General features: G+C 38.1%; 2 protein-coding genes and 1 long non-coding RNA gene across 4 annotated transcripts; 1 reads left to right on the forward strand and 2 right to left on the reverse strand.

The window, feature by feature from the left end:
- Positions 1-166: 166 nt before the first annotated feature.
- Positions 167-1,244, forward strand: LOC116297520 (uncharacterized). Its single transcript, XR_004197241.2, has 2 exons — positions 167-592; positions 691-1,244. It is a non-coding gene; the product is annotated as an uncharacterized LOC116297520 (long non-coding RNA).
- A 276-nt stretch (positions 1,245-1,520) lies between these two features.
- Positions 1,521-5,780, reverse strand: LOC116297518 (uncharacterized). 2 transcript variants are annotated; one of them, XM_031705761.2, is made up of 5 exons: positions 5,634-5,780; positions 4,673-4,877; positions 3,902-4,039; positions 3,197-3,326; positions 1,521-2,530 (listed from the first exon to the last, which is right to left on the reverse strand). In XM_031705761.2, the coding sequence occupies exons 2-5, from the start codon at positions 4,864-4,866 to the stop codon at positions 2,174-2,176; spliced, it is 819 nt and encodes a 272-aa protein (XP_031561621.1). In that variant the 5' UTR covers positions 4,867-4,877; positions 5,634-5,780; the 3' UTR covers positions 1,521-2,173. The 2 variants fall into 2 exon arrangements, with proteins under 2 accessions (XP_031561621.1, XP_031561622.1); XM_031705762.2 differs by having other exon boundaries at positions 4,673-4,874; positions 5,634-5,727.
- A 1,852-nt stretch (positions 5,781-7,632) lies between these two features.
- Positions 7,633-11,129, reverse strand: LOC116297541 (uncharacterized). Its single transcript, XM_031705786.2, has 6 exons — positions 11,112-11,129; positions 10,710-10,802; positions 10,162-10,410; positions 9,491-9,628; positions 8,493-8,622; positions 7,633-8,270 (listed from the first exon to the last, which is right to left on the reverse strand). Exons 3-6 carry the CDS (start codon positions 10,353-10,355, stop codon positions 7,869-7,871), a joined length of 864 nt encoding a protein of 287 aa, XP_031561646.1. The 5' UTR covers positions 10,356-10,410; positions 10,710-10,802; positions 11,112-11,129; the 3' UTR covers positions 7,633-7,868.
- Positions 11,130-11,459: the final 330 nt, after the last annotated feature.

Raw genomic sequence — 11,459 nt, forward strand, 5'->3', positions numbered from 1 at the left:
ACATAATTTGATAACTGTTGTCTTACGGTATTTGTTCAGTTCAACACGTAGTTGCTTTGGTTATTTAGCATCCCACTACTTAAGAATCCAAAAGAATCAATGATTTTCATGCTAATCTTTGATGACAAATAAATGAATGGAAGAAGTAGAAATGAATATATTTATTTATTAGAAAATTATTAGACGCACGGTTTAAGTCTAATGGTTCTTTTATATTCTTTTGGCTATATGATCTGTACATGTTATCGATATTTAGCTCTAAAAAAGCATAGTTGCGAAATGTTTTATAGGCTTACAGAAAACGAAAAGTTCTTTTTAAGAATACCGGAAAACGTGGTGAAACGTGTTGAAAAGCCTTGTCTTCAGTGCCTCTTTTCCTTCACTTTTTTTTTTTTTTTTTGGATCGTTATTCTGAGAGCGAAGCTACGCTCATGTGGTACATAGTCCTGGAAGCTGATAAGCGGAGAGAAGCCTGACTCATCTTACTTTTCTCTTTTTTTTCTTTGCTCTTTCTTTTTTCATCATTGAGAACAGTTCCAGATCAGAAGTGTTGCATCGAAATTAGTCTTTCAAGAATTGAGCGAAATCCAAGGTAAATACAACCAGTTTCTTACTCTTGCGTTCCATCGTAAATACTCGTTCATAAATGCTTGGCTGCTTAAGACTTGATTCGACTTTAATTGAAAACAGATTAAACGACGATGAAGCTCATTGTATTTCTGATCATCGCTGTGGTTTTGGTGGAAGCATATCCGATCAGTGACGACTTCCAAGAGGAAATCCCGCCAGAGAAACGCTGCAAATCACAGATGAAGTCCTGTTATAGTTCCAGCGAGTGTTGCAGTCCTTTGGTGTGTAAAGCATACTGCAATTATGATGCTGGCGGGTGTACAAATGCTAGGTACTGCATGAAGTTTTAAGGCGAGAGGCTTGAAGTTTAAGATACGGACTCAATGATTTTTAATACTAGTATAAGAAAAGATAATGGTTGAAGTATAGAACAATGATAACAATTTGAGAAGAGAGCTGTCCTGTCCTGTCCTGTTTTCATCCCTCCGCAAAAACCAAAACACTTCCAATTTAATCACTGACTTTACGTGTCCTCAAACAGATAAGCTTAGGTAGATCGATTAGCCCAGAGGTTGTTTCAGGACTCTATCAGTAAGATAGAAGTTTTTCTGTTGTTTAAAAGTCGTTTAATTTTTTCTTGCTTCTAATATTAAAGATAATCAAACTTCGATAAATACGTGTTTCTTTGTCGTTGTCCAAACTCCTTAATTCACGATCGCCCTTTTTTTTTAAAAAAAAGCTTAATTTGATGGGTGTTATTCTATTGCAGTTCAACACGTAAATAATTAAAAACATCTTCTAGAACATGTTGTGCAATGGTACCGTTAATGATGGAGGCGCAGAGACCTGACCCCCCTCCCCATCGGAATTTAATGGGAGAGAAATAAAAACCCTATTTTTTCCCCGGTTAGAAAGTTGTACTCCAGGAATTTATAAAAACTAAGACCGTATTTACAATGAAAAAGTTATATCTTTTATTCATTTTCCAAATGCTTAAAAATAATTTGAACATTTAGTTTCGACAAATAAAAAAATAAATTGTCTAGACAATAATTTTCATAGTGCGCTGAAGTTTCATTTTTTTTGTTTTTGTTTTTTGTTATTTATTTTTCGTTATTAAACTTGGAATTTAAAACTACTATTACCAGAAACGCTGCTTTTGTTACTTAACTTACTCTCTATCTCCCAAATGGGGATGTTTTAGCTCATTGATTTGCGTGTGTTTTCTACAGCTATTCCCATGATCAGTTGACTTAGCCCTGTTCCCAGGGCATCCTCGCCATCTAAGAGGAGAGGGAGCCCTGGGAACCAGGTTGACGCTATTGGCTTGGGGGAGAGGGGAGGGTAAGGCATCGTGTCACGGATTAAAGTCCTTTAAGTTACATTAGCGTTCTAATTGGTTTTCAAGTATATATTCCCAAATAGAGTCTTATGACATGGCGGCCATGTTGGTGTTATAAACTCATGACACCAACATGGCTGTCATGACGTAAAATGATAAGAAAGATTTAAACTTTGATTGGCAAGAGGTTGACTGTAAGGGTCACTTGATCATGCTAATAACTTTTCCATTCCGGTCAGTCTTGATTGAGGTATTCTATTTTTATCGACGGCAAAAAGTAGGAAGCTGGAACTCGATGCTCGAGGGTACACCAGGCTTGAACATATAGTAATAACGATCAATTTTGACGCTCGTCCTAGACATCTGACTTCCCGGGTAATTGACCGTATACTGCACAACTGTCGGGGTTCCATCTATTGTCTGGGCAGTGTCCCAGATCTGGACATTGACCCCTTGACCGCTGTGTCGTCCACCGGACATCCAAACCCACTTCTTTGTGTATTCACCGTACACGTAGCGACGACCGCTGTAGCTGAATTTTGCCGGGACTTGGATTTTTGGCGGGAAACGAAAGAGGATAGTTTTAGTGCAAGACCTTGTGCCTGGGACAATACGGTACTGGAAGAAGAGTATTCAGTAATATTAGATGTTGATGATGATAAGATGGTATTGATGATGATGATGATGATAATAATAATAATGATGTTGGTGGTGAGGATAATGAGGTGATGTTGATATGATGTCGATGATGATGTTGATCGTCTTGATGGTGATGATGGTGGTGATGATGATGACGATAGTTTTGATGTTGACGATAGTGATGATGATGGTGTTAGCGTTAGTGGTGATGATGGTGGTGATGACGGTGATGATGTTGATCGTCTTGATTGTGATGATGGTGATGATGATGACGATAGTTTTGATGTTGACGATAGTGATGATGATGGTGGTGATGATGGTGGTGATGATGATGATGGTGATGTTGATGGATGGTGTTGACGATCATGATCATGATGGTGATGATAGTGCTGTTGATGATAGTGCTGTTGATGATAGTGCTGGTGTTCATAGTGCTGGTAATGATGATGATGATGATGATGATGATGGTGGTGATGATGATGGTGGTGGTGATGATGGTGATGGTGATGATGTTAATGATGATGATGACTATTGATGATGATTGTCACAACAGTATGCTATAATATATATATATGTTATCTTCCATTGATAATAGCAATACGATCAAGTGCTGTATATAATGCTGGTCGATACGATACCACCTACCCTAGCAAATTTCCAGCGTCTGATAGGCAACACGATATCGTACTCGTAGGTCGGGTTCTTATTCGAGATAGTTCGAATCTCCTTGTACCTTTGGTTCAATGCATCCCTGTAGATGGCAAAGCGACTGTACCTGTTGAGAACAAGTGAAAAATAACGATCAATCTTTGTCTTATAACATCAAAACAGGCGTAGAGAGCGTTAAGAGGTGCCACTCACATCAATAAATTATTCCTTCCCCCCTCCCTTCAAAACACATACTTGAACTTTTGCGTGACACCAAACATTTATTGATACGTGACATATTCAGTTGTGATATGTTGCGTGACAGTTGCTCCTAAAGCATCTCGAAACAACATCGCCATCTTGATACATGACATATGAAGTGTGACATAGGGCATTTTTGTATGGCTGTGAGAAGCTCACGGCACGAACACGGTCGTGACACGGCAAGGCATGCCCCAGACCAATCACATCGCGCGAGAATTTACTCCTCATCCAATCAAATACCCGAAACACGGCACGAACACGGCGCGGACAAAATCACGCCAAAGTCACGGCATTGCAAGACCAATCAAATTGCGAAAGAAAAAATTCAGCCATTCAAAATGCTAGAAAACATCACGGTGGCGGCAAGGCACGCATACGGCACCGAGCATTTCACAGTCATACGAAAACTGCTCTATTGAGTGACAATTGCTTACGTACGTTGGCCTACATCCAGCTGGTGAACAAATGGTCTTCTTTTCGTTGTATTCAGCTCTGTAGCTGCGAGGCATGACTGGAGGGAGAATAAACTTCTGGCATGGAGAGCTTGTCTTGCAAGGAATACCCATGCAGGAACACCTACGAAAACAAGGCAACGCACGTTCAAGTAAGTCTCATAAAACCGAAAGGCGTCGAAAAAGTACCCGCGTTTTATTTTACCTTAGGGGTAGCTATACGTGCTGAGATAATACGCTGCTTATCCGTTTCAGACCATGTGTCATTCCCTTGAGTATTATGACTCAATCAATTTTTAAAGCTCAGTTCTTATCGCAATATGAGCGGCCGTTTAATCAATATTAATAATATTTATATCTATTAATTAAATATTGATTTTCGAGAGGTTAGTGTTGAGAGTTAGAGGTTATGGGTAGCATGGGTGGCGTTCGCGGCTAACACGTCGTCTTTCACCGCTGTGAGTCCAACGGGTCGGGTCGCTGGTTCGAGCCCTGCGGTCGCCACATGTGAATTGAGTTTGTTTGATGTGTTGTTCTCTCCTATGCTACGAGGGTTTTCTACAGGTACTCCAGTTTCCTCCCTCCATAAAAATCAACATGTCAGTTGAGTGTTATATGTTGTAAATATAGAACGTAGTGGTAGTGCGTGTGGAGGGAACCTCACAGAAGAGCCCCGTACGGGGAGTGGTGGTTGTGAAATATTATTATTATAGTGTTAAAGTCATAAAACCTTTGTAAACTAAGCGGCAGTCCCTACCTTGTTCCAAACGGGCAAGTGACAATATGGTGCTCCATCTTTGATGTATTTCTATTGTAAATACATTCATGGTAGCCCACAAGCGAGTTCAGACAGAACCGACCCGGAGGGCCAAGATCACAGATGTCAGCAGAGCACACGGACGTTAGAATTAACGTTACCGCGGCACCAAGCAGAAAGGGGCCAAGTGACATAATGGTACCTGCTTTAAAAAAAGAAATTAAAAACTGCTGGTTAGCTAAATTAATACATAGCTCTTGACAGAAGCGAGTGGGTGGTTAGGAACTTATTTTACGCGGAGGGACTCCTCGCTATTTTTCGCTTTTCCTTTTTAATTTGTAAAAACAGAATATCAAGTCAATGTAAAACCAGCTGGAGTTTGTACCCGGAAAACTAGACGGTGGGAGGGCGGGACTAGTACAAACAGGAAAAGAGTTTAAACACGAGTTAACCTTTGAGAAATGAGCGTGACAAACCTAAAGAATATATAAATTTAGAAAATGTCTTTCGTAAGATACTAAAGAATAGTGCAGCAATTCAAAACAAAGAGAATAATTCTAAAGAGTAAAAATTGTAGGTAAAATTTGGCCTCAGCTCTAACGATCCTCATTTTCACTTCTGCAGAAATCGATTTTTTTTTGTAGAATGACGATCTAAAATAACAGTTCTTCAAAGAGCGGAAACGCATTTTGCATTTAAAATCAAAAGCACTGAAACGAGACGTAGTATTAAAGAGCACTCGTCTCATACCAAAATGAACCAGAATCGATTTGAGAATGATATCATGTGAAAAGAGTTCTTGCTTCCTGCTATTCTTCCAGGGTTTTTTTTCTTCTACTACTTTCAGCTTTCGAGACATTGCAATTGTCTTTGCTAAATTCCGTTCGCATGGAGTCAATAAAGAAGTGCAAAGAAAACTGCTATTTGCAAATTAAACTACTTTGACTAAAATTATGCTTACCTCGAGGATTTCCAAGATACTTACTCTTCTAAATTAAGACTGGAGAGTTGTTTAAAGGCAGATCTGCCCACTAAATGAAAACCCCTCGATTCGCACCCAAATATATAGAGGAACAAAGTCAAAGTGTTGACGTCACGCACTCTGCTTTGATTGGTCAATTCGCTCATTCGAGATTTGACGTGTTTTAGCTCAATCGCTTAAACGTCATTGTGTGATTTTTTATCTTTCATAATTGAATGGAATTTAAACTTTTTAAAAGAAAAGGAAAGACAGAGAGCAGAACATTGGTCATGCATATGATTTATTCGGTTTTTGTTGACTAATTTTCGAGCTCAATGAATGAATAAGTCACGTTCACCAAAGGAAGCTCATGTCAAGAATTGTATTAAATTCCGAGAAAGACATAATATTTCAAATCGTAATAGCGATATTTTATATCCAAATACATTCACAAGAAAGTCACGAGAAGCTCTGATGTAAAGAAGTACATAGAGCGTTTTCACGTGGCGTCACAGCGGCCATTATGAGGTACCAAAACAATACATTTTCTATCCTCCGGGAATTGAACTCTATTTTTATGCAAATACTGTGCAGAAAGTTTCTATTGTTTATGGCTGCCTTCTCACGTGAGTGAAAACGCTCTATTGAAATCGTAATAGGGATATTTTATGTCAAAATACATCCATGAGAAAGTCACGAGAGCTGCATAAGATTTACAAAAGCGAATAAGTCAGTACAAGCTAATCTTAGCAAAATAAATTTGGGTTGAAAATGTCCGAACTTCATGAACATTAAACTAATCCATTAATTTAAACTTGTCGGCGGATAATATTCAAAATCGTATTTTTTTGTATTTTTTATGGATTTACTTTTTTATGGTAACTACATCATGATAATGAATAATGTAAATCATAAAATCCCTGTAAATTTTCTTCCATGAACTAATTTTGAATACAGTGAAGGCATTAAACCCGTGAAATAAAATTTACTAGTCAACATGTAATAGTCAAATAGACACAAAAGAAGACAATGGAATTAGGGTCTACTAAAGTGTATTAGTCTAATATCTATTTCACGGGTTTAATGACTTCATTCTAGTTTATATATATAAATAAACTATATATTAACATATTTTCAGTTTCAATATAAATTTTTTTACGGTGGCGTGACTCTTGAATTATTATTTTTAAACGTTGATGTTGACGTTTTTGGTTGTCTTTTGTTTACTTTTTTCTTGGATGATTTCCTAGACGTGCAGGAATCTAAATTGCGTTGAAACGAACAATTGTTCGATTTTTCCGGTTACGTTTCAATGATAAAACTCATGCTAAGTTTCACGTTTTCATATCTTCCTCCTCAATTCATATTATGGTTTATAAATATTATAGTTAATCATATATTATTATTAATCATATGAATGATAAATAAAAGAGGTCCTAAAACAGAACTTGAGGTACTCCAATCGATATACAGACTTTTTCGTACTGTAGATCGATTAACCCGTTAAATAGATAATTCATTCATGTGAACTGAGCAAAAAAGGATCCTGAAATAGATCCATAAGGAAATCTAATCGATATAGGCACTCATTTGTACTGTACATCGATTAACCCGTGAATAGATCGAAAATGATCTTATCGCGGGTATTAAAGTACTAACAAGAGAAAATAAACTAAGAGAAGGAATCCCCCCGCCCCATGCTCTTTGATGCTATTTTTAGAATCACTTAACACTTTTTTTTTCCGGCACATACTGCGCGCGCTCTACGCCTGTTTGATCATGTTTTCTTGTCTTTTCAAAACAAACTTGAGCGAACAGCGTAGAGCACGTGCAGAAAAACAAACGATGGCAAACCAAATACTTAACCAAATTCTAAGCTCTACTAGTTTATTTTATTCGTTGCTTTTAAAAATATTCTTGCGTTTGAAATGCTGAGAAATGATTCCAGCAAAACAAAAAACAAAACAAAAACAAAAAAAATAACAACAACAACAACAACAACAAAAAAAACCACCTTTATTTACATTAATTTTCTTTATTACTTATATACGTTATCAAGAGTATTTTTGGGGGTTGACAATTTTGTTTAAGGAAATGCGCCCCAATCCCAGCAAGAGTAATCTTAAACCTAATTTTATTCTTGATGACTGACATATATTTTTATTATCAAAAAGATTTTGGGGGCTGACAGAAACGTTTCCAGTAAATGCATCTATTCCAGCAAAAAGTATCAACCTAAAATACCAAGTCACGACTTTCAAAAAATTCATCGCTTGGTTTAGGGGTTTTCTCCAATTCCTTCTCGCAATACCGAGGAAGAACAAATTTTTCAGGGTCTGGGGTACCAGCATCAAATAACCCAAAGTAACGCTGAATTCTAACACTTGTTTTGGACATTTGACTCCCTGGGGAGTAGGCCAGGTATTGTATTGGTTTTTTCTGGTTTGTATCCCAGGACTGCGAGATGATAGGCCGTCCGCTATTCCTGCCTCCGGACAGCCAGATCCAGTGATCACAGACAATACCCGTCACGATTACCGTGCCGTTGTACTGGAAGTAGCTTGGCTCTTGCAATTTTGGTGGGAACTTTGTTATGGTCGTTTTTTTGCAACTGGTTGTAGAAGGAATGACCTCGTACTGTAAAAGAAAACCAGATCATTAAAGCTCAGAATTAAACAGAAGCAGAGCAGAGCAGAGCAGAGCAGAGCAGAGCAGAGCAGAGCAGAGCAGAGCAGAGCAGAGCAGAGCAGAGCAGAGCAGAGCAGAGCAGAGCAGAGCAGAGCAGAGCAGAGCAGAGCAGAGCAGAGCAATGCAGAGCACAGCACAGTAGAGGTGCAAGTTATAGGTATATGTACTTACCACATCAAAGGAAGACTGGTTATTGGGTAACAAGATGAAATACTCGTAAGGCGGATCGTGTGGTGCGATAGTAGCATCAAGTCTATACTTCTGGTTCTTGGAATCCCGCCAGATTCCAAAATGACTGTACCTGTTAATGGAAGACATATTTCATAAATACAAAACAACGGTTTGGGCTCCCTGTGCAATGTGCGTCAAGGTCCCCAAAGAATTCATAAAAGCATGGCTCATTTGCATAGAGTAGTTCAAAGCTGGTTGCCCAAGATAGTCGTATTTGGCTTCTCCTTCGTCTTGAGAAAGCAGAAGTCAGATAATGCAACATTCATAATTTGTAAGGTTTGTTTAAAAGTTTAATTTTCCTTCTTCTTTCACAATTATATCTTTCTGGTTGTTATAAACACTCATTCAAATATTTTATGATTTCAATTTTGCTTCGTATTTTAGAGTATATTTGCATGTTATTATATTGTAACCTGCGTCCAACCATCATAAAGTTGTCAAATGTTTGTTCTAGATATCCAATACTCGATACAAAAAAATTACATGGAACTAAATAAAAATAGCTTTCATTTCCTGCCCTATAAGTCACGACCCTCCCCTGAGCGGAGAAAACGTTTATCAACGGGGGAGGGGTGGGAATGGTATACCTGAGCAGTTGCTATATTGATAATCTTTCGTAGTTTAAATAAACCCTTTGGATAAAAGTAATATAATTTGTATAATTTGCGTGACAAAACTTTTAGACTTGTTTCATGCAGTGAATAGATTGGCGTGACAGTTAACATGATTGATAGGACATATATTATAAATGCAATGTGACAGAGATAGTGTGTATGGATGACATAGATAGCGTGACAGCTCCTCATGTGAGGGCCCATAGAATTTAATTAAACTGCATAAACTTACCCAATCATTGCATGACAAATATCTAGAGAATTTATATCAGACTAGATTTCGTGACAATAATATCAAGCAGTTTCATTGCATGACATACATACGTTGTTTGTTTTCCTGCTGGGGTCACGACGGTTTTGATGTCGTTGATGTCTGCTGTGAAGTCATCAGCAAAGATTGGAGGGAGTCTGTACGGTCCACATGGAGTATTGGTAGAACATGGGATACCCATACACTTACACCTGATGATGACAAGATATATATGCATCACTACCCCACCTTAAAGACAACACTGGGAGTGGGAGGGGTAGGTAGATATCTCCTCTCATCCCTACCGAAAAAAGATCAAACTCCTGTGGGAGTAGGGGAGATATCCCCTCCCCACCCTAGTGAAGTATAAACTCAAGCATAAGTCGGCAGAGGTGGACAGAATGGATATTCACTCCTTTCCTTTAATGAAAATTAGAATCAAGCACAATTGAGTGGGAATCTTTCCCCTACCCCTGCTGAAAAATGACGTCAAATATTACTTGCGGCGGGGGTAGGGGGGGGGGGGACAGGGGATAGAAATATATATTGACTACCCGATAGGATAGGACATCGGGTAGTGAGGGAAGAAGAGAAGAAAAAATAGAAGTCCCTCGTGTTCTCCTATCGAAAAGAGGTAGAGTGAAGGTCATGAGGAAAGAATATCTCGAGGGCCCATTCTCACCACTTTGGAAAATCAAATTAGACACAAAAGGGTAAAATTTTAGGGCATAAACTGAATCATTACCTGGTGTTTTGAGGGCAGTTGTACAGCTTGTCGTCAATCTTCCCCGTAGTTTTATTCACCACACAATCATGGTATCCGCTGAGGTCAGGAAAACAGAATTTCCCAGGTGGACCTTCATCACAGATTCCAGCAGAGCACATGGACGTTAACATCCATGTTGTGGCAGCTCCAAGCAAAAGTGTCCCAAGGTACATCTTTGGTTTGTCAGTCAGCCCGACTCGCAAAGGAAAATTCAACAACCTTTAAATTCTGCATTAAAGAAATGATTTACGAATCTGTTATATCTTGAATCCATCATCATTTGTCCGTGAAAATGTTAACTAAATAAAGTGTACAAAGTAGTGCAAGGTTTTGTAGGTCTACGGTCTACTGAGGTCTACTGAACTTACGTAATTTGTGCAAGTTTGTGCAATTTCTTACAAATTTTTTCACGGATATAAGTTATGCACTCTATCTTGATTACTTGTACTTTTGCAAAATTGCATCGTATTTGACTTTCACGACAAACGAATAAAGAGAAAAAGATATTTCACTTATTTCTTCCTTACCTTCGACGAAGAACAGTCGATGTGATCAAATGACCTCAGTTACAAATAGTTAATTCTTGCTAGTTCCTTCCTCAGTTACCAAGAAATAGCGTCCTAAATAAGATCATCACATCATCATAATTTCTCATGATCATTACTTACTTTTGATTGGTTGGTTTTGACCTGATCAGCTAGCTGTGACAAAGTTCATTTTTTGCTGTTAAAGCAAAACACTAAAGAACAATTAATCTATTTACGATTTTCACTTTTTTTTGTGCTTATCCATTTTGATATTGTACTCTGTTTGAGTCCATAGTTAAGTGGTTACTGAAGACTACAATAGCTAGCATAAGCAATCGTTCCCAAGCTTTAGCTTGTCTTATTTATGCATGATAAAGCTATTCAAACCATGGCCCGACATACTTTAATCCAACACTGGTCATCCTAGAGGTTGCTTCAGGAGTTCAATAATATTTGAAAGTATTTTTTTATTGATTTAATTGTTATTTTCAAGATTATCAAAGGCTCTATTAAGGTATCATCACTTTCTATAGATGGAAAGTGCAAAGGTTAGTCACGAGACGGCGGGATACGTAAGGATATGAAAATAGAGTCCATCACGTGATATGCGCTGGCACGTTCACTGCACGTGACGGAAACTAATCCATTGGAAAAATACTTCCTTACATTGGGCGTAATGTTTTCCCATTTCATACCACGTGTCATTCCCTTTAATATAATGTCTTTGATTAACGGCTGTACATGAGAAGA

Source organism: Actinia tenebrosa, unplaced genomic scaffold (genome assembly GCF_029948245.1).
Source record: "Actinia tenebrosa isolate PJP-AT-01 unplaced genomic scaffold, QUT_ActTen_1.0 PGA_scaffold14__42_contigs__length_11649687, whole genome shotgun sequence".
Taxonomy (NCBI): Eukaryota; Metazoa; Cnidaria; class Anthozoa; order Actiniaria; family Actiniidae; genus Actinia; species Actinia tenebrosa.

Bases quoted from the DNA above. Each gene is read 5' to 3' on its own strand.
- LOC116297518 (XM_031705761.2), bottom strand. From the start codon at position 4,866: ATGTCACTTGGCCCCTTTCTGCTTGGTGCCGCGGTAACGTTAATTCTA. The intron at 4,040-4,672 runs GTAGGGACTGCC...TTGTTTTCGTAG, and splicing joins ACTTGCCCGTTTGGAACAAG to GTGTTCCTGCATGGGTATTC. The intron at 2,531-3,196 runs GTAGGTGGTATC...CTCTTCTTCCAG, and splicing joins GACGCTGGAAATTTGCTAGG to TACCGTATTGTCCCAGGCAC.
- LOC116297541 (XM_031705786.2), bottom strand. From the start codon at position 10,355: ATGTACCTTGGGACACTTTTGCTTGGAGCTGCCACAACATGGATGTTA. The intron at 9,629-10,161 runs GTAATGATTCAG...TGTCATCATCAG, and splicing joins AACTGCCCTCAAAACACCAG to GTGTAAGTGTATGGGTATCC. The intron at 8,623-9,490 runs GTATGTATGTCA...TTCCATTAACAG, and splicing joins CCAGCAGGAAAACAAACAAC to GTACAGTCATTTTGGAATCT.